Source organism: Diaporthe batatas (assembly GCF_019321695.1).
Source record: "Diaporthe batatas strain CRI 302-4 chromosome Unknown Contig00010, whole genome shotgun sequence".
Taxonomy (NCBI): domain Eukaryota; kingdom Fungi; phylum Ascomycota; class Sordariomycetes; order Diaporthales; family Diaporthaceae; genus Diaporthe; species Diaporthe batatas.
In genome coordinates this window covers 1,660,004-1,680,636 of record NW_025408557.1, presented here as the reverse complement: position 1 = coordinate 1,680,636, position 20,633 = coordinate 1,660,004, and the positions used below count along the sequence as shown (strand labels likewise).

Here is a 20,633-nt window from a genome sequence, read left to right as displayed (position 1 = left end):
GAACCGAACCAATGCAGCCGGATATGCACAAGCCAAGCCACAGTCCCCGTTGCTTTATTATTCGAGCAAGGAAAGAGAATACCTAGTATAGCCTGTGGGGCCAATAGACAGAAGACGAGGGGAGAAAAAACAACGCAAGGTCACCACTAGACGCTCGTCACAAGGAGACTGTAGGCACTTGAGGTAGCACTCGGTTGGTTGCTTGGGAGAGCGAGAGAGAAAAAAAAGTGTGGGTGTGGGTGTGTGCTTGTTGGGGGGTCAAGGAGTCAGCAGAAACGGGGCCACGAAGAAGCCCGTTATCACCACTCGAACGAAGGATGGAAATTAAACCATACACAGCATGGCATGCCAGCCTGAGAGTCAGCAACAAGTGCCCCCCGGGTATAGCACTCCCCCACTTCTGATCCCCCTTGCACTGCATCAATGCCTGCATGCCTGGCTCGTCTGCTCGTCTGCACTCGTCTGCACCCATCTCCCCCTTCTGCTATTCTATCTCAACGGTGAGGCCGTTGGTAAGCAACTGCTACCGTTGCAGGCTGTGTAAGCCGGTAGGCTACTTGATAGATCGCCCGCCCGGCGCCAATCTTGTCTTGTCTTGGATGCTTGAGCACTGCCTAGGTAGTCTAGTTACTGTGGAAGAATTCCGCCATCCGCCTGCAGCGTCGGTCAATAATGTATGTACCTAGGAAAAGGGTGACGACAATATTGGACGTATTCACCCCTGGCCAGGCTATCTATCTAGTTGATGAGCAGTACCATATTGAGAGAGAGGGACTCGCATTTGGCACACGTGTGCCCCCAGCGTCGCAAAAAGAGCGCTGCGTGGGAGTGGGTTCCAACAGGCGCGTGCCTGGCTGTGGGGTCCAGCGCCAATCCACGGCCCCAACGGCCCCAGTAGAGCTGAGGAGCTGACGAGCCGATTCGTGACCGCGCGGGTACTCTAACACACGAGACTCGAGTAGCACGAATAGTAGTGCCGCTTGCCATGGACAACAAGTGTTGCTCGAGGTTGATGGCCCGTGGCCCAAGCTCCCAGGGTCACATTGGCATTACCCTGCCTACCCTGCCTACCCTGCCTTCCCCGGGTAACGTCACCACCTGTACTTGTCGATTGACTTTTTCTCACTGCCTCCTCAATCAGTAATCAGTTGCCTCTGGGCCATGCCTGAGCTTCCTGTACGGTGTATTGTAGATGCGTGTGCCCAGGCCACACAACGTATACCACCAAGGGGGCAACTGATAAATCGGAAGCGGGATGCAACATTACAAACAAGGCCACCGCCGCAACCGTCTTGTTTGCTGCGTGCTTTTTGCTGGGTCCCCGTAGCCCCGCCGCCTCTATATTTAGCACCTAGGTTTTAGCTTTAGGGGTCTTATGTCCTGGATGTGCGTGCACCGCCCGCCGAAAGTATGTGTGTGGTGCGCCGTTGAGGGCAAGGCGTGTGCGGTGACACCCGAGCCAGTCGGCGTTAATCCCCCCGTCCTGCCACGATACTAGACAACCTGTCTGTCCACCGCCGCCGCCGCATCCTCCACACGCAGAGGCTCACCACCAGGTTGGGTACCCACCGAGTACTGCCCCGATCAGAATCCCCACCCACAAGCAAAGATAAAGACCCCGTGCATACCGTGGTGAGACTTGAACTGCATCAAAACTGGGCCATGTCAGATGACGTCTCCGGCGGGACGCACGATGCGAACATACTACCAGAACTACACACACTACTGCACACAGTAGCATCCTACGATCCACATCCAGCAACACTTCTCGGCCCCCCCCATGCAATATTGCCTATAGAAGAAAAAGGAAAACTTGTTCCACCCGTCTTGGACAGAGGGCCATAGGCGGCCAGAACCCGAAATCAGCCCCCCTCGGCCCAATTTGCCCAGACTCGCTCACCAACATCGTCTTGGGCTGTTGCTCACGATGCACCACCTCCCGCCGAGCAGGCCGTGCTCCGCCGCCCTCCCGCATGAACTGCTCCGGACTAGCACCGCGGCCGGTTCTCCGGGCAATGCTGAGTCGTTGTCGTCGCGCGCGCTCTAGCCCATCACCCAGGGCGAGGAGGGGGGCAACATGCTTTTCACGCACTGGCAAGCTGACCGTTTTGGCGTGCTTCAGCTGGTGGCGACGAAAGTTACGACGGGGCCAAGGATCATCGGTCCTGCCTAGGGATGGCTTCATCCCATGAAGTTGGCCAGGAGGGCATGAGAGCCACCATCGGCCCCGGACACACATCATGGTGCCATCTCCTTCTTGTCCCTCCCCAGGTGTGGAGAGGATGATGCCCCTGTAGCCACCCACAGCTACGGACAGTGTCCCTGCTATGTCCTTGTGGTGCTTGTGCGCAAGCGCGAGCGCGGCCAGATGCGCTGTCAACACCCACAGGTCCATCTTGCTGCACGATAAGCGCCACATATTAGCCAACGCGAGTGTAAATCGAATCACGAGCGGCCCGTTCCTGAAAACGGGCCTTCACTCCGAGAAGCCAGTGCTGACAAGTGGGTGGGTGGGCGAACGCACTGCGGGCCTTGGAAAGAAGAGAGGACTGGCCTAACAAGCTCCCTTGCTTCAACCCATCGGGATGCTGGCAGTTGCCAAAATAATCCATAGCTATGCATGCTCTCTTGCTTTCTCTTGAGGCGTCTTTACGAATCAGGTAAAATAGGCCACGGGGCAGTCTCCTTCCCCACTATTCATGTCCGCTGCACTGGGGCTCGGCCTGAGCAGTCGACCCGTACCATTCGTATATCATACCAGCCACTCATGCCCAACCTTCCACCTCGTCCTGCGACCAAAGAAGTAGAAAACACAAAAGGGGAATTGAAACTGGGCCATCCTCTCCAAAAAAGCTAGTTATAGAACAGCACTCCACAGCCGCGCCACCCGCCTTCATCTCGACGGGGTGTGGCTCTGTTCCCCTCCTCTTAACAGTCCATTGTTACTTCTAACCCACCAAAATCAAGGCTTCCGAGGACTGGACCACGCAAGCCAGGATTCCGTTCACTGAGCGAGGACGGGCATCGACTCCGCCCTTGGTCACATCTCCCCATGTCAGACCAGGACGCACTTTGACACCGCCATACTGCACAAAGCACGCCCTGCTATCCCCGAGGCAGACGTCACAGAGATTCCCTGGACAAGTGAGCTTCCCTGCAGCGCCCAAGCCGACATTCGTCCTCAGGTCGCCCGGAAGGATATCAGCTGCGCGTGTTGTCTCCGCGGATGAGTGATCCCATGTCGAGGTGCCCGCTGGAAATTGATAGCAATTGCGGCCATTGGATCTTCGCCGATCCTACCGATCTACCCTCAGTGACCCCAATGATTGTTCTGGCCAAAGCCCTCCTCCAGCGTTCTCTCTTCTAGGTTCCGGATGAAATCTCGGTTGCCCCTGGCCGCCCCGCCCCTCTGGGCCTGGCTGCCCCTCCTGCCACCGGCGCGGGCGGAGGCCGGATCGATCAAGCCACCTCCGTCGGCCGGTGGAGGGTAGTAAGCTGGGCTGGGCTGCAGCCGGATGGGTGCATTAGGGTCGAGATGGCTGGCAACCCTTTGAATGGCTGCCGGTATGCCGCTTTGTTGCTGTTCCATGGTGGAGGCTCGCTGCCGTCTCACCGCCTGTTGGTACATGCCAGGTTGTTGCGTGACAGCATTGTAATTTGCGTTCGGCATCTGCGCGGGATTCATGCCAACCTGGCTGTATGGATTCGGTTGCGATCCGTAAGCAGGTGGTGGCCCGGCATGGCTGGGCGAGTACATGTTGTTACCGCCATAAGCCGGGCCTGCGCCGTGACTGGAAGAAGCGTATTGGCCAGTGGCCATTGAGTAGGCACCCTGGGCCGCTGTGTTGGCTTGTGCCTGCGCCGCCTGCGCCCTTTGTTTGCTTATCGCCTCGGCCTGCTGCTGCTGCTGCGTCCCAGGCGCCGGGGACCTATTAAGGGAACTTGCCTTGAGGTTCATCGGCGGCACGAAAGGACCGGTGAACTTGGTCTGGGTAATGAACGGGTGGAGTTTAGCCTGCTGTGGGGACCACCTCTCCAGAGGATTGATGGTGAGCAGACCCCTAACGAAGTCTATGAAGGCGACCCGGTTGTTCATTTCTGTCACATTGTCAGCTCCGGCTGCTTCAAACTCGGTGATGTTTGACCACATACCTCTCTCTACCTCGATTGGCTTCATGTTCTTCCGAGGCATGGGGTAAGACTTGATGATTTCCGGTAAAGTTTCGGCCTGGAAATATTTCTTGCTGGGCTGTTCCTTCGTACCATGTTCTCTCGAGTACTGCTCCATGCTCTTCAGGTGATACGTCCGACGGCCAAACTCATCCTGTCTCTTCTCAAAGAATTCACCTGCCTGTTTTCCCATCTCGATCATCCAGTTTGGCGGGTTGCCGAGCATCTCAACGATCCGCGAGACTTGGTTATACTCTGAGGATCCGGGAAACAACGGCAGACCAAGGAAAAGCTCGACAACAATGCAACCGAGTGACCACATGTCTATCGCCGAAGAGTATGGCAGTCCCAGTAGTACTTCCGGTGAACGGTAGAATCTCGACTGGATGTACGTGTACACAGTCTGTCGCTCGTCACATGCCGAACCGAAGTCGATAATTTTTATGATGGGGCTTTCGAGGTTCTTCAACAGGATGTTTTCGGGTTTCAGGTCGCAGTGGATGAGGCGAGCCTTATTGAGAAGCGCCAGCCCGTTAAGGAGCTGCTGAGCGAAGACCCTGACCAGAGTTGTGCTAAGACCGCGGAACTGGTTCTGCTTGATCAACTCGTACAGGTTGACGCTGAGGAGCTCAAAGACCAGGCATAAGTGCTGTTTGTGTATGAATGTGTCTTTCAATCTCAACAAATGATGGTCATCATTCTTGTCCAGCTTGGTATTGAGCTATGTAGATGTCAGCGACGTGCCCAAGTGGTACCACGATTCGGTGTCGTCTTACCAAGTCCAGAACAGACACTTCCATCATGCTCTGGTTGAAGTAAGCAGTGCGGTTCTTGATGACTTTCACTGCAACGACCTCCTGGGTCTTGAGATTCTGGCATTTAACGACCTGGCCAAATGTTCCCTGGCCCAAAACGTCCAATATCAAGTATCGATTCCTGTCATGCAGGGTCAGTTGCCTGCGTCGTTGCCGCCAGGGCTCGGGATTGACTTACTTATGCCCGGCCTCCTCAGAGCCGAGGATGTCGTTGACATATAGGATATAGTCACTGTCCTCGTTGTCGTAGCCATCGTTCTTGCAGCCTTTGCTCGGCTTCGTCAGGACTCGCCGGGGGTTGCGCGATGACTCGTACTTGAAGCTCGGGTTACATATCCGGTAGGTCGCCGGCAGGTGAACGGTCAGGGCTTGAAGGGGCTGCAACATCGTGATCAGTCGCTGGCGTCGGCGGAATACTACTTGAAGCACACGGATGCGTGACCTACACTAATAAAACCACCTTCTGGATTCGCTCGCCGGAAGGCTGGCTGCGCGGTGACCCTTGGCTGGAGGTCCTGCGGCGTCCTTATCTTCTTGAACTCGGGCACCGGGCCCTTGCTCACGACGGGCCCCGCCGGCATGGAGAGCATCCTTTTGGGAGAGGCAGGGTTGCTTGGCCAGGCGTCCCCTCTCGGGCTTATGACGCCAGGCTGGGAGTATTGGTCGAGAGCAGCGGGGAAGGGCGCCATGGGCGGCAGCTGCTGGGATGATTGCCGACTGTTCTGGTAGTAAGGACTCTGTGGGGAGTGGTAATCGGCGGACCGGGTCGGGGACTGTCGCGTTGTCGGGGGTGCAGAGAACTGGCTGGCCCCAGCTTTGGCGTACGGGGAGGTTGGGGACAGCACCTCCATCGGCGAGTACCGTTGGGCAGCGGCAGAAGGCTCCTGCGGAGAGTGCAGGGTAGAGGACCGGCTCCCGCTGGACACATGTGTAGAGTGATGAGGCCTCATGGGCATCCTCATGCTCGTGTAAGGGTCGTTTGCATCAGCCATGGCGACGTCGCCGTTGTTGTCGCGCAGCTGCGGGGTGGTGACGGGGGAGGTCGCGGAACTGGAGGCATGTGAATTGAGACCGCCCTGGTACTGGTCGTATTTGAATCCTGCAGGCGCCTGGGCCGGCGCCTGAGCTGGCTGGGTAGCGTAGCCCCTTGGGCCTATCTGGTCATTGCCATTGTATCTCCTCGATGCGCCGGCAGGGTCGTGGTAGCCTGGCCCCCACTGATCCATGACTGCGGCTAGTTGGTGGTGACGTGAAAAGCCACCGTCGGGGGTTTGACGTCGCTCGCTGCTCGCTACTCGAGGCGAAGACAGGTCGGGGGTTGGGGCTGGGAGATGGTCGGGAGGGTGAGGCGAGTCGGCGGGTATGGCAGATGGCCGAAACCTAAGATGAGGCCCGTCTGGGAGAGAAACAAGAGCGTTGTTGGGCTCGCGCCGGGCTCTGCCTTTTGGAGAGATGGGTAGAGATGGCGAGCGTCCGGGATGCAGACCCTGGAACGAGCTCGATGGGCGGGCAGCAAGCACGGTTATTGTCGTTGGCTGGCGGGCGTGCTAGGCGAGCAAAAAGTGGGCTGGTTGTCGACTGCGAAGGGGAGGGGGATGACACCAGAAACCAGAGGGACAAGGCCGCCTGGCGGGAATGACCTGGTTGAGCTGGGCCTGGGCCGATCAATTGGGCACAAACGCGTCCCAAGAGGACGCCGAGGGGAGACCCGTTACCGAGTAGTACTCTAGACCTTCATTATGGAATGGAGAGGACAGGCCAGTAAACAATACGTCAGAGGCGGCGGAGGTGGATTCGCTGCCTGGTGGTGACGATGCTGTGTTGAGATGGGTGGAGGCCTTGGAGTCGTTTGAAAAGCGTGCCACTGCTTTTGGCCGTTTCAATGCCTGTCCAGAAATGTCTGGGCTCACACACATACACACAATGCGGGTGGGTGACGGGCTGGACGGGACGGGGACGGGGGACCTGGGGGAGATGGGGGGGAGGGGGAGAGTGAGGGAGAATAAGCAAAGCCGGCCGTAAGTGCCAAGCCGTAAAAACCTCAGGTTACCTACCACCAAGCTTGGAACCTTGGAACCTTGGGAGACTGCTTTTTACGACCTGCCCAGGAGGCAGGCAGGCAGGCAGATTGCTCGCACCTCAGGTAGGTTAGCCCAAAGAGGAGGAGGAGGAGGAGGAGGAGGAGGTTGCTTGCTCACTGATGCCAGTGATTGAAACCTGGGCAGCTCTAGCTGTCTGGGCGGCCGGCCAGAGGGGGCCGGGAGAGCTAGGTGTGCAGCAGGGTCAGCGAGGTAACCTTGCAAGGTTGGTACAATAAACCTTGGGGGGACCTCCAGATCGTCCGGGTTGGGCACTAAACACGCGCCAGCTCATTTCCAGACTGACGCACGACGTCGCACAGTGTGAGTCTGGTGCTCCCAAAGGAACTTTACTCCAATCCAACTGTCCTCCACACCGTTATAGTACACCATCGGTGCCGGACACTTGTCAGAGCATACATACACCAGCACCACCGCCGGCCGCCCAAAGGCCTGCTTTGCTGCCAATCACCTCAACCCAGAGTCATGACCACGCAAGCGGCCGAGCATGATACGTCAAAGATAAGTGCACTATTTGGCCCGTTTACCATTGCCCATTGTCGTCGCCGTCCGTCTGTCCCGAGTCATTCGAGTCTGCTGTTTGTTGCGGCCGGTCGGGAGACATAAAGGGTCGTCCACAAGCCGTCTCACGCCTTGTCAGCCAGGTTTCGGAACCATTGATTGTCTACGATGCGAGTGACGGCGCCGGCGACGACATCGCACCGGATGCACCGATGCCACCTTGTAGTTCGTATCACATTCTAACTGCTCAGCACTCAATGCCTCTCGCTCAGCTACACGGCATACCTGGCCTGCCGCTCCCTCGCTCGTCTGGAACAGCTTGATGCACACAACCTCTAGTGTGTCCGCGCGCCAAAGAAAAGCCCTTACTAATTGGCACAGCTTCGCATATGAATGCCATCAGCATCAGTTGCAGTGGGCAGGAAAGACGTGTGAATTTGCCATCAAAACGAGAGGTAGAGAAATTCGTAAGGTCATCCCAAAGTATAACATCTCCCTCCTCCACATGCAAGCTACCAAAGTAAATCTCGTTTGCGCATCAAAATCGAAAAAGAAAGAGAGTTTTCTCCCTGTAGGACCCGGAAACACTCCCAGAAGCGTGAAGACGAAGGTGGTATCCAGTGCACAGAAAGCACACACAAACACGCACACACACAACCTGGTATTTTCTGTGACAGCGGGCTTTCAGAAAAGCCCCACCCAACGGCGCGGAACAGATTAACCGTGAACAATGATCCGAATAAGAACGCGAAACCTGGACGTAAGGTACATGAGAACAAGATACCTGACATTCACTGGTAACGTCAAGACATCGCGACTGCCCAGCGTCGATGCCATCAAAAGTGTTTTATCATTCCCACGCTCTTAAAATGCTTGCAAAATCCCACAAAAAGGGGGTAGTTGGAAGAGTAGAGAAGCGTCAATAGACTTGAAATTGAAGTTGTAACTGTGTTGTAGCAGGAAAGGGTCGACGGGTGAAGCAATGCATCCACACCGTCTCTAGGGCCTCGGAGTGTGAGGATCTGCGTCCTCCCTGTCACTCTTGTCTAGTTGGCAGATGAGATCGGGGTGCAGAGAATAACAGATCCGCGACGTTGTGGTACTTGCTTCGCTTTGCCTGCCAAAAGTTTAGCCCTGGTAGCCGCCATACGCAGCATTAGGCCCCTGAGGTGGCGCCCACTGGGCATTGGGGAGTTGCTGGCCTCGACCGTAGCCGCCGGCGCTGGGTGGTCCGCTGAAGCCCATCTGAGGTCCATAACCCGCAGGAGACTGGGCGGCCGGACCACCGTAGTTGCCTTGCTGTCCGTATTGCGCTGCAGTATATGTCAGTGACGTGATGGGGTACCCAACAGAGTTGGGAGAGCGGGCTATCTCACCTCCAGCATACTGAGGGAAGTAGGTGTTGGGAGTGCCGGGGAATGCGGAAGCCTGAGCACTCTGAGGGCTGTAGGCCTGGTTGGGGTCGAAACCACCAGGGGGGTTGCTAGGAGTTTTGTCCTTGCCCCACTGTAAACAAGATCAGCATCTGCTCCAAGTTAACTAGGAAGTATCACAACGCCAACTCACACTGCACTTCAGAGGTCTGCCATTGACGTTGTATCCGTTCAGCTGGCAGATGGCCATCGCGGCATTCTCGTGTGAATCCATCTTGATGAACGCGAACCCGCGATCAGCCTGGAACCTCGACTCAACCACGTACCCGAAGTTAGAGAAGAGGGGTACAAGGTCATTCTGAGTGGTGTAGGGGGTCAGATTGCCAACATAGCAGGTCGTCTGCCACGCCGGCGTCTGGTTCACAATCATATCGTAGCTGTGTACTCCGTGGGTAGGGAAGTGGTGGTGGCCGTAAGGAGTCGTTGGCGTCATGCCCATCGACTGCATTGCCTGCTGCTGTGCGATGGACGGCTGGCCCTTCTGGTTCGCCCAGTTGCAGCGGATCGCACGAGAGCCGAGCCACTCGCCGTCCATAGAGCTGAGTGCCTTCTCCGCCTCCCCACGGTCCCGGAACGCCACGAAACCATAGCCACGGGATCGTCCGGTTTTCATATCCCACATGACCCGGGCTTCGGATACGGAGCCGAACGCAGAGAAGGCTTGAAGGAGGACTTCGTCGTTGACCTCGTTTGACAAATCGCCAACGAAAATGTGGAAGTGGTTCGAGGTATCTTCCTTGTTGGCCGTGTTCGACTGGTAGGCCCAGTTGACACGAATTTCCTGTATGCTTTGTTAATCTTCCAAAATGGCAGATACCCTATTGTTCAGTTACGCACCATTTGATGTACACGACGACCGTTGAGGGTCTGCATGGCACGCTCAGCCGCACCAGGGTCATCGTACTCGACGAAACCGTAGTTGAAGCCCTTGTTCTGCATCAAAGCAAGTCAGCAACCTTGTAGAGGCAACGAAAGCTGCGGTGCCCTTCCAACTCACATTCTTGTCGGGGATGATCTTCACGTTCTGAACGTGACCGGTAGTCTCGAATATCTGCCGGAGAACATCCTCAGTCACGCGAGGGTCTAGTCCGCCAACATAGAGAGCCCTCTTATTGGGCTCGGGGGCGGCACGCCGGACAAAGGGGTTGGCACTGCCCGGAGACGTGATGGTGTTTCCAGTCATGGGCGACGTGATCGCGGTCGGGATTGGGTTCGTGTTGGGCGGGATATGCAGGGGCGGTGGTGGCATATGGCTCCCAGAGCCACCGTTCTGGCCATTCTCATAGCCGGGAGCCCCAGCGTTGGGCTGGGGGGGAGGAGGCAACTGAGCTCCAGGAGGACCAGGCTCGGCCATCTTGATCAGCTGGGTGACAGAGGTCTTCGGGGAGATGTGTGACAGCTTGAAGAGGCAGGATTTGCGTAAAGCAAGCCCTGGACTAAACCAAAGTAATCCACGACGCACGAACGAGAACGTGGGGCAGAGCTACAGAAGAAAGTACTTTCTCCTGTATAACCTCGAAGATTTCTGGAAAATTATATCCCTTTGGGTCTGTGGAGACCAATAATCTAGCCTTGGTCTTCTTCTGGTCGGGGCGGCCTTTTGTCTTGAGCAAATTCCACAACCAAGCAAGCTCTGGAGAGACACAAGAGGGGGGGTGTGTGTCGTGCTACTGGCTGTGTTGCGATACCAAGCGGCGGCTGCGCAAAGCTAGACAAGCAGCGGAAAGAGCTCAGTCGACGAAAGGAAATGTTCGCACACGATGATAAGCTGAAGCTGACAGGAGATGCGAGAAACGGAAGACGAAGAATCCCGACGCTCGAAGAGGATTCGGAGGTGATGTCGACCAAGAGAGACGAGCAGCGGAAGCAGCTAGAGATATGATGATGGAGACGGAAGACGGAGATATCGACTGAGACCCGAGGAAAGCAGACGGCACTGGTGGACTGACGACTAGCAGAGCAGGAAACGACCAAGATAGGAGAGAGAGAGAGAAAGAGAGAGCGATAGAGAGAAGGAGAGAAAGGAGACGGCCGTAAAACAGGAGGAATCCCCCTGAAAAGACTTTACTGCAGCAGCCGGTCCAGAGAAGTTGAAGACGTGGTGTTCTCTGCTTCTTGGAGGAGAAGGGCAAGGCAAAAGGGAGGTGAGCAAAGTGAGGAGAAAAGAAAGAGCACCCAATGAAATAGTGGGGGGGAGAGCCGTCTTCCTTCCAATCATGCGATCTGCCTGAATTGGGGTGGGAGGGGCAGAGCTGTCAAGCAAGCAGGCAAAAGTAAGCCGGGGGTCCCTACCAGGCTGGGAGGGACAGCTTCCTTGACGCCCTCAGGGGTAAGCCGACAGCAAACCACAACCCAGCTTCATTACTTCCGTCCACGCCGGCCGTCGCCAGTCACCACCCATCCATCCGTAGTGGACGCACCATCCAGTGAATAGTTTGTGATGCAGAAGCTTTCCTGGTGAGCATGTCTCACATCCATTCACAGGTTTTTTTGCCAGGCAAATCGCATTCCTAGGGCTACAACGACTGAACAGCTCTGAATCCCCTCTTGAACTTTTTCCTCGGGATGCATGCATAATGCTATCCCAGCACTCATAACTTACTTGTTATGGGATCAAGCCTTAGCCACCAGCGTGGAACGTGGCATGACCGTATAAGCTGCGTGGAAAGGTAGCACTTGACGACGTGCCATTTCGCCCAGGACCCGTTACAAGGGGTCTCCCTGAGGCATCCTTCCTCACCAGGGTCCTCTGCGGGCCAGCGCTCTGGGGTACATTCGACGACAAGTGCAAAGTCCTTACTGTGTAGAAACCTCAGCAGCCGCCACTGCTTGTTGATAATGACGGCCTAGGTATGAAGGGCTACGTAGAGGCTGGCCCGGGCGCAATGCATGTTCGGTGGACTGGATGTATTCGAGGGGTCGACTTCATGGAGGTGAGGGGCAAAACTGCATGTCGACCTGACCATCCGGACCAGGTATCCACTGACGAGGCGACAAAGCACATCGGATGAACGGTCTCGTGTGCTCCAGCCGAACAGCCTATGTACATGGACTGTTGAAACATGTCACCCAGCAGGTTTCAAAAAGACTTGTTTCCCGCACATCACACATTCAAACAACATGGACCCGATTGTTTCGATGCGCTACCGTACACACTGATGATGCTTCATGGAAGTCATACTCTTACGCTACAGACGTGCTTGATTTTACATGTTTTAACAGCTACTTCCACTCCCTCTCCTGGAAGCTTTGCCCAAGCCTATGCCCTTTGCTCGCCCCCTTGTGACAGCTTGCAGGGCATGGCCAACGGCGCTGAGGTCCCCTAATATAGAGATGTGCCCCTTGTCTGTGGAAATCCTCCCGCCTTTCACGATCTCGTACCCAGGAGGTGGCATCGCCTGTTTGGCCAAGACGACACCATCGCCCGATCCGAAGGCAAGGTTGTCATAGGCGTCCTGGCACGGGATCGCCTCACGACACGCCACCCGCGCCGCAAACACCGTCGGGATCTCCTTGCCGTAAAGGACGGCTATGGGAGGGTAGGCGTTGGCGGCCTTGTGCGCCTCGTTGTGTTGGAGTTCTGCACGGAAGCGTTTGGTCTCGGCAAGCGTTCGGGCGAGGTAGGCAAGGTTTTTGCTTCGGTCAGACTTATCCTTGGTAGAGACTGCATGTGTCTCTTCCTCGTGCTGTTCTGCTGATGAAGCCGAAGCGTCCATCTGCGGCGCGAGGCCCCTGTCCTTCACTAATTTGCGTTGCGGAGATGCTGTTTGCCCGGGTCTCTTGGCTGCAGGGTCACTGGAGCTCCTCCCCCGGGATATCGATAGGTCTGAGAGACTGAGAAAGGAGCCCAGCGACCCAACGCGTTTTGCCATGAATGGTGGCAGCGCTGGGTCGCTTACACTCGGACACAGGCGATATTTCACCCATTCGTTTATGTCGTAGAAATTCACGGGGTATTCCTCGTTCGTGACCTTGTCGATGAAGCAGTATCCGTCCTCGGGCAAGAACACCCACGTCGTGCGCAGTGTGAAATTGACATGTGCTGTCAGCACCTTCTCGTTCAGCAGCACTGCGTCGCCGTTTCTCAGCGGTCCGAGGATATTGATGCATCGCTGTGGAGCCCCAGCATACACAACACCAGAGAATAACTCGGGTGCTTGATTTACAGCATGTCGGGTAATGACGCCGCCGAGAGAGTGCGCAATCACCAGTGCTCCACTCGCGTTTTCACCTTGGTTTGATGGAAGACCTTTGAGGAACTCAATCAACTTCCTAGATAGGAGATGTGGGCTGAGTCTCCAGTCGTAGCCATAATCGTGAACTCTCAACTTTCCGCTTCTCGCATTCTCACACTCTCGGATCCGCTTGAAGAGCCTCTTGGAAATGTCCACCGGGCCGATGTTCTTTAGCATTCCGGATGGGATAATCGACTTCTCCATATTCTCCTCGTCCTCCGGGTTTAGCCCCACCTCAAGGTTGACCTTTCTCACTTTCAAGCCAACCTTCATAGGCACCCAGAGCTGTCTGTGAGGTGGTTCAGCGGACCGGAGGATCGAGCCCCTGTAACCTCCCATAATGACAAGATCGCCAGTGAGGTGCTCCAGTACACTGTCCAGTGGATCCCGGGGGATTTTGATGGTTCTCATTGAGGATGATTTGCTCGAGTCGAGGTTGAGCTCCGACGCAGAAAACTCTGACTTCTTGAGAGGAGATAGTAGCGTGCTGGGCATGCTTGGTAGTTTGAATGATGGGGTATCAAATGAATCCACGATTGCCTTGAACCTCGAATTGACCTGCTCACGAACGTGGGTAAATCTTTGGTCATCCCCAAATGAAGACATGCGCGACAGCGAGTGGTACAGCATGGAGTCGTCAGACGTCGACCTTCTGAGAGACAATGATTTCCTAGATGCAGTTGACGACCGGCGAGACAGCCGCGAATTTCTGCTCGCATCCCGTGGGGCAGGCGACAACTTCCTGGGGATGATGGCTGGGAATGTACTGGCGTGGCTCGAGTGTCCTAGACGAGGGGATTGGGAGGGCGGGGTATGTTTCGGCGTCAAATCCCTAGATTCGGACCTCGATGATGTCGACCCCGATGAGAAGAAGGATGGCGTGGGTAGACGATTTGGCATGAAGTTGGAGGGTAACGATATTGAAGGGAGGGCTTTGGACAAGCGCCTCAAAGCCTCTGCTCCGCCAGAAGAGGACCTCCGGTGTCGTACCTGAGAAAACACACTCGCCAAAGCAGGTTTGTGGCTTTCTGAGGTTGAGGATGTCACTACAAGCTCCTTAGAGCCAGTTTTCCAGGGCGTCGGAAGAGGCTCCAGAGGCTGTGGCAGCGGCGCCGCCGCCGGTGAGGTGGACTCGCCGGCTCGTGAATCGTCGCTTTGGTCTGGCCGAGGCTTCTCTTGTGTTGGTGTGTCGTCACCCGAGGAATCCTGCCTAGTGATACTCGCCCCGTCGAAGTACCCCGCGATGACTTGGTCCAGGGACTCTTGCTCCACACTTGCGCCGGCATCGTTGAAGTACCCGTCGATGATCTTGTCCATTGCAGCCGCCTTCTCAGCCGCCGGGGTCTTGGGCGACGTGAGATAGGAGACGACCGGGCTCAGAGCCGGCTGGATGAAAGATTGAGCGGCATCCTCACCAAAGAGGTCCTCCTCTCCATCTGAACTGTCGGCGGGCGGGCTGGGGTTTGGATCGACCGGGACTTGAGGCTTGAGGCGAGGGGTGTTTAGAGGGTCCTCCTTGGCCTCATTGCCGGGTCTGAGGAGCGAGTCCCCAGCAAAATCCACAGCCATGTTGGTTCACAAGATTCTCATAAAGCCCTCGGGTGGTGTGGTTGGCCCGCTAGGGTGCAGGATAAAGGCAGCCGAGGATTCCGGTCAACGAAAAAGTCGGCGGCGACCAGGAGCAACCAACATGGACGGCTAACAGCCGAGGTGCAAAGGCTGGGATGACGGTGAGGCCCAAAAGGGAGAGAGTCTTGGCAACACGGTTTAAGAGCGCAGTGGAGACAATAGCACGATATGAAATCCTGGGAAGGATTGACGGGATAGAGACGAATTTGGGATTCGAGACGAAGGACGAAGTTCACAGTCGAGGTCGGCGGACGGAGAATAATGTACGGGGAGCGGCTCTCATTGACAGCCCGGAGGCCACGGCTCCGGATGGACTGGACTGAGAGCCTAGAGTGGGCTGGGAGCGCGAATAATCTGGGGCGTGCAAGGTTAAAGGCAGTTGAGGCCGAAGTCCGACGGCTTATGAAATGAGGGAGTTGCTCAGAAGAGACTAATAAACGAGGGTCGGAAGGTCGGACGGTCGGAAAGGCCAAAACAAAACAAATACGGAGCACGGTCAGCAGGCGAGGAGCAGACAGACAGGGGAACAGGGAGACAGATAAACCGAGAGAGAGGCAGAGAGGATGGATGCTTATGCGAGACTCAGCCGCTTCCCCACAGAGTGAGTGGGAGCTGTGCAGGGTGGTGCTGGCTGATAGGTGTCAACAGCTGCGTTGCGATTATGATTGCGGTTCGATTGGAACTGGCGCCAACGATCCGGATCCAGATCCAGCAGGAAGGAGCGGTGCCTCGCCCGTGCGTACGGTGCCACCTCAGAGCTCAGATCGCGGCCGACCACTGGCCCAACGGGCTGGCCACGGCGGCGCGCCAGCGTCCTGGGTCCTCCTGGATGCCGAGTCGACGTCGGGGGGGTGCCACATCTTTCTGCTCCATCCCAAACAAACCACCGCGGCCTGGCCGAGCCAGCGGGCACTGATTATCGAAGGGTATCTCTCTCAGAGCGTCATGGAAAAAACAAGCAACAGCCATGACAGGACAAGACTTTCTCATGGGTCCCCCTCTGGTCTGCGCTGGCTGGGACTGACGTCATGACGGGGGAATTCCCAGCCTTGATCGATCTTGACAGGCAGGCGGGCAGGCAAGACAGCAAGCAGCCATGGCCCCTGACCGTGCGCACGTACGGGGAACAGTCACAACAATAAGGGGACAGCCAGTACAGCCCACAGGACAGGCAAAGGTGAGGTCGTAGAAACCGCTGCGAACCATCCCCTTATGCACGCTCCTGACTGGCTGTGCACCTGGCCTCGCACGTGCATGTGCATTAATAGATGCCAAGTTGCAGATGCCAAGCAGGGACAACCGACCAAGGCGGCCACGGCCACATTGGGCCGACCCGTCAGCCCAATGCTGATCTGATCGACTCGGCTCAGCTCAGCTTACCACTCTGCCACTCTGCCACTCTGCCACCGTTTCTTGTGCTCCATGGCCTGCGGCGCCAAAACACAAGGGTCGAGGACAATTGACCGTGTCGACACCTTCAGATTCGTTTCTTCATCGCCCGCATCAAGCTGTCTCAATATCGGTCGGGCTCCATTTCTCCGCGCGGGTGGTTGGAACGCGCCGAAAGCCCGGGCCCCGCCCAGGCAGACACTCCGGGATAGATGTCTCTGAGATGGGGCTGCAGCCGAATACTAAATACATCATGGATGGATTGAGGATCACTAGAGCTGTGACTGGATTTAACCGGACTAATCATTACCTGCACTGCCCTCTCTGGCCCGTCTCCCCCCCCGGGGCAGCCCTGGGGCCTATATCCTCGACAGTTTCATCCCTCCCCTCCTCGGCCAGAGATGGTGATTTCCTGGGTAGCGTCATCATTATCGTCCACCTCGCATTACACACTACATATACCCAGGGTGCATCGACCATTCTTCTTCTGCGAAGGACATTGCTCAGGCAGGCTGAGGGACAAGGCTGAACTTACCGCCGTCAATGTCCTTGGTCTTTTGGACAGCCTTCTTCCAGCCTGCCTGGGCTTCAAGCCTGTCCATGTCTAAACCGGTGTCAGCGGCCTGAGGCGGCGAGCAAAGGGTTTCGGGAGAGGCGGCTGTTAAGCTTCCACTCACACTCATAGACTTTGGGAAAAGATTCTTTGGCTGTGCCCTTGGCAAACTTTCCCATTCCATCGAAGCCCGACTTGCCTGCGAGCAGCGGGTAGCTCATCATGATGTCGGCTGCTGTGAGGTTTGGCCCCGTGAGGAAATCCCCACCCGAAGTCTCCAGCTGCTTCTCCAGAAATGCCAGGTGCTTCTTGACGTTGGGATATACCATCATCGAGATGATGCGATTGGCAATGGCGGAGGAGATGGGCCGAACAAAGAAAGGCACCTGGTTAGACTTGAGGGCTGTGCCGGACTGGTCAGTAGGCAGTACCAATTCGACCTAGAATGAGGTCTGCGCGACATACCGGACAGGACCAAGTACATCACCAAGTTGGGCATGAATGACCCCTCAGCGTAGTGGAGGAGATACGAGTAACGCATCCAGGCTTCTGTCTCTCCGAGGAACTTGCCCTCCTGCCCATCCTTCCACCGCTTTGGGATGATTGTCTTGCCTTGGGCAAAGTGGTCGCAGAGGTACTGGAAGATGAAGCCGCTCTCGGCCAGAACCACCGGTTCTGATGCCCCGGGCGCCTCAACAGTAATGACGGGAGACTTCCCAAGAGGGTGCACCTTCTCCAACTCAGGAGGTGCCAACATGTTTGACTGCCTATGATAGACTTTGACATCGTACGGGACTTCAAGCTCCTCCAGAAGCCATAGCATGGAGTTGGCTCGCGAGCCGTTGAGCCTGGCCGTTGCACCTGTCCGTCAGTGGAGCTGCCCGGGCTTGACGAGCGACGGAGAACGGGTGCTCACCAGTGAAGCGTGATCTTGGGCTGTTCCGCCATTGCTGATTCTGGAGCACAAAGACGCTTTTGAGGCGACTTCACATAAGACTATAGGCAGTAGGGCCAATTGCAGGGTGCTGAACAGATCCTCGAGATCAGATGTAAAGGAAATAAATGTGAACGGGAGCGTGGGGCTATGATGCTTCGATACGGCATAGCCCAGTCGTTTTTAAGCTCTGCAGCGAACAGGCATGGGAACAGCCGAGGCACCTCCAATGGCGATGCATACACTTGCTAGGAACCTCGGACGACACCCTAGCGACAGCCATCGCAGGAGACCACATGCAGTACTGCACATAACTGGTTTTCTTCTACGGCGGAAATCAAGAGAAATGACCGCGCCCTCCAGACCAGCCCTGCTTCAACATCACATGTTAATTAGTTAGATGGTCGTTTCAAACGCAACTGAAGCGAGAAGCTCTGCGGATGACAGACAACATGGAACGAATCACTGGTGATTTACGCGATTTAGCAATTCAAAGTATCATGCAAATCTGACCATTTGTTTCATGGTTCACCAAGTCAACAAGTAGATCTTGGAATAAGGTCATCTATTCTACATAAGATGAGTGGGCTGGTCGGTTCCCTATCGCTTCCTCCAGATGTCTGCAGCTCGGATAAGCGGGGAACCGGCGGCGTAGAAAACGTTATTTTATGCAATGCTAACCGCAACATGCAATTAACCACACAAGACCCGCCCGACCCGGCCCCATGCTTCCTCAACGACGGTTCAATTACCACATCGACTGCGCTCCTAAACCGACTTCCAAAGCAGCATCTACCCCCGACCGTCGACGCAGCCACATTTGAACGAGTCCACAGGACAAACCAGTCAAGATGGCGGGCCTCAAACATTTCAGTACGCCATACTACCACCCCTCAATGGCACACGAGACGCGAATGACTGACCCCCTGCGCAGAGCTGGCCATGGACCCGGCCATCATCCGGTTGAACAGTACCACTACCCCTCCCCGACAAGTATACAATGGATTGCTCTTGATCTGAGCGACTCAGTCCCGCACGATTTGGGGCCGGATTTCTGACATGCACCCGACCGACAGACATGAGCTCGAGCCGGTACCAGTACTTCCGATGGACTCGACGGACGGCACTCATCACATTCAACTATGTCATTCTGGTACCGGCGATAATCGGTGTGGCGGCCTACGCGACAGATGTACGTTGAGACAGATGCACGAGCGATCGTTCTTCCCCGGAACTCGGAGGTGTTGAATGCTGACTGATTGGTGTCAAACACAGGGAAAGTGGAACTTCAGGGCGAAGCGGAAGGGAGACCTGCTTGCCGAGTACTAGACAGGTGGTTTATCGTCGAGACGAGGGGGGATCTGTACATCAGACAGGCAGAAACGAGGCGCAAAATGCAAAACATCAACCATCATTCTACGTTATGATTCGTGTTGGAGGACCGCGCTACCCAAGCCCTCGCTCCAAAACTCCAAGCTCAACGAAACCAACCGGGAAATCATCATACAAAGATACTGTGCTTGTTAAAACATTCCAAACCGCATACTTGGCCCGGGGGCAGCCGGTTGAAGAGCCTTGTATGGCGCCCGTGTGCTGGCAGGTCGTTCCCCGTGATCACAGGAAGCCAACAACAGGCCACCGCAGCTCGTCTTCCCTCACAATGACATCAGAATCAGGCGTAGTCTCCATGGTGTAGTCTTCCCCAATCCACCTGAGCGGCCCCGTGTTCTCTCCATCGTCTACCGCCGCGGCCCCGCCCAGGAGGCCCCTCCGGGAGCTTCTCGCCCCTACGCCATTCGCCGACCGGCGGGGCACGGAAGCCTCCTCCGCCTCCTCCCCTGGGCCCGTACGTAGCCGCAGACCAGCCATCCCGCCCGCCTCCCCTGCTCATCGGTGGGGGTCCAGGGTCGACCGCGCTCCTGGCCTGGCCTGCGCCGTATCCCCTGCCGGCGCGCGCCGCCGAGGCAGGCTGCACGCTCCCGTCCGCCGGCGAGGGCGGCAGTATGGCGCAAGAGAGGAAGTCCCCAACCACGAACCGCGCGTCTGCCAGCGACTTTGCGCTCTCGGCCGCGGAGCCCGCCGTGGCGCCCTGCCGTAGCCTGCCGTCGCCCACCACATCCCCTCCGACGTCGTCCCCGTCTGTGGAGATGCCCGGCCCGCCATCGCCGATTACCACGGAGCCGAGGTCTTTGACCACGCAGCGCGCCGGCACTTGGTCCTGGTCCCCCGCGCCGCGGGTGTCATAGTAGAGGAGGCGAAAGGCGAGGCGTGTGCCTATCGCGGGCAGAGGCAGGAGGTGTGAGGCGGTGGCGGCGAGCTGGTGGCTGAGCTCGGCGAGGGTTGCTGAGGGCCAGGTGTGGAAGGACACATGAGGCAGGTTGTCGGGCGCGGAGAATTCATCTGGTCTGCCGGGAGATGAGTTAGTCACGTTGCTAGGTGCCAGGCCATAGATGGCAACTGGGATGATGGCGAACCTGTGAAACGCGCCGGTTCTGTAGTAGACCTTCAAGAGGAACGGGGTGGTCGCGTCGCGATCGACCTTGGGAGCTTGGTCCATTGCGCCTACGGGGCGCTCAATGCGCAAGGCTCGCTCTCTGCAGTTCGGTTTCCCTGCGTTCGAGGTAGAGTGCTGCTCTGATATGGATGGTTCCGTCTAATATCGGCCCATTGGCCTCTGTCAAAGGCTCCGGGGGGGCTGCTGCGAGCTCATGGGCGAGGATACGGTATCTTGTTGTTATTGGAAGTCGCCATGGACGACGAACGCAGGGCTGAAGCAGTAGGTGGGATTAAGCTTCCCGGGCGCGTGGGGAACCCTGTCGCTGGTGGCCCCGGCCGTGGAACGAGCTTCTAGAAGCTAGAATTTAGTAGGCGGCCT

At 56.6% G+C, this 20,633-nt stretch overlaps 6 protein-coding genes across 6 annotated transcripts; 1 reads left to right on the top strand and 5 right to left on the bottom strand.

Moving 5' to 3' along the window:
* Positions 1 to 331: 331 nt before the first annotated feature.
* On the bottom strand, positions 332 to 7,171 carry KVR01_008651 (uncharacterized protein). Its single transcript, XM_044794355.1, has 5 exons — positions 5,432 to 7,171; positions 5,164 to 5,363; positions 4,947 to 5,106; positions 4,153 to 4,891; positions 332 to 4,098 (listed from the first exon to the last, which is right to left on the bottom strand). Exons 1-5 carry the CDS (start codon positions 6,209 to 6,211, stop codon positions 3,311 to 3,313), a joined length of 2,667 nt encoding a protein of 888 aa, XP_044642418.1. The 5' UTR covers positions 6,212 to 7,171; the 3' UTR covers positions 332 to 3,310.
* A 448-nt stretch (positions 7,172 to 7,619) lies between these two features.
* On the bottom strand, positions 7,620 to 11,184 carry KVR01_008636 (uncharacterized protein). Its single transcript, XM_044794529.1, has 5 exons — positions 10,016 to 11,184; positions 9,856 to 9,951; positions 9,152 to 9,799; positions 8,962 to 9,091; positions 7,620 to 8,898 (listed from the first exon to the last, which is right to left on the bottom strand). The coding sequence occupies exons 1-5, from the start codon at positions 10,370 to 10,372 to the stop codon at positions 8,714 to 8,716; spliced, it is 1,416 nt and encodes a 471-aa protein (XP_044642403.1). The 5' UTR covers positions 10,373 to 11,184; the 3' UTR covers positions 7,620 to 8,713.
* Positions 11,185 to 12,008: 824 nt separating this feature from the next.
* On the bottom strand, positions 12,009 to 16,036 carry KVR01_008534 (uncharacterized protein). The gene has a single exon (XM_044784077.1). The coding sequence runs from the start codon at positions 14,820 to 14,822 to the stop codon at positions 12,234 to 12,236; it is 2,589 nt and encodes an 862-aa protein (XP_044642301.1). The 5' UTR covers positions 14,823 to 16,036; the 3' UTR covers positions 12,009 to 12,233.
* Positions 16,037 to 16,139: 103 nt separating this feature from the next.
* Positions 16,140 to 18,066, bottom strand: KVR01_008691 (uncharacterized protein). The gene is made up of 4 exons (XM_044792097.1): positions 17,741 to 18,066; positions 17,290 to 17,672; positions 16,949 to 17,227; positions 16,140 to 16,875 (listed from the first exon to the last, which is right to left on the bottom strand). The coding sequence occupies exons 1-4, from the start codon at positions 17,770 to 17,772 to the stop codon at positions 16,775 to 16,777; spliced, it is 795 nt and encodes a 264-aa protein (XP_044642458.1). The 5' UTR covers positions 17,773 to 18,066; the 3' UTR covers positions 16,140 to 16,774.
* A 404-nt stretch (positions 18,067 to 18,470) lies between these two features.
* KVR01_008585 (uncharacterized protein) lies at positions 18,471 to 19,087 on the top strand (the record flags this gene model as incomplete). The annotated part of the gene is made up of 3 exons (XM_044783696.1): positions 18,471 to 18,631; positions 18,693 to 18,950; positions 19,034 to 19,087. Exons 2-3 carry the CDS (start codon positions 18,837 to 18,839, stop codon positions 19,085 to 19,087), a joined length of 168 nt encoding a protein of 55 aa, XP_044642352.1. The 5' UTR covers positions 18,471 to 18,631; positions 18,693 to 18,836.
* Positions 19,088 to 19,430: 343 nt separating this feature from the next.
* KVR01_008714 (uncharacterized protein) lies at positions 19,431 to 20,315 on the bottom strand (the record flags this gene model as incomplete). Its single annotated transcript, XM_044789954.1, has 2 exons — positions 19,431 to 20,163; positions 20,233 to 20,315. 2 exons carry the CDS (start codon positions 20,313 to 20,315, stop codon positions 19,431 to 19,433), a joined length of 816 nt encoding a protein of 271 aa, XP_044642481.1.
* Positions 20,316 to 20,633: the final 318 nt, after the last annotated feature.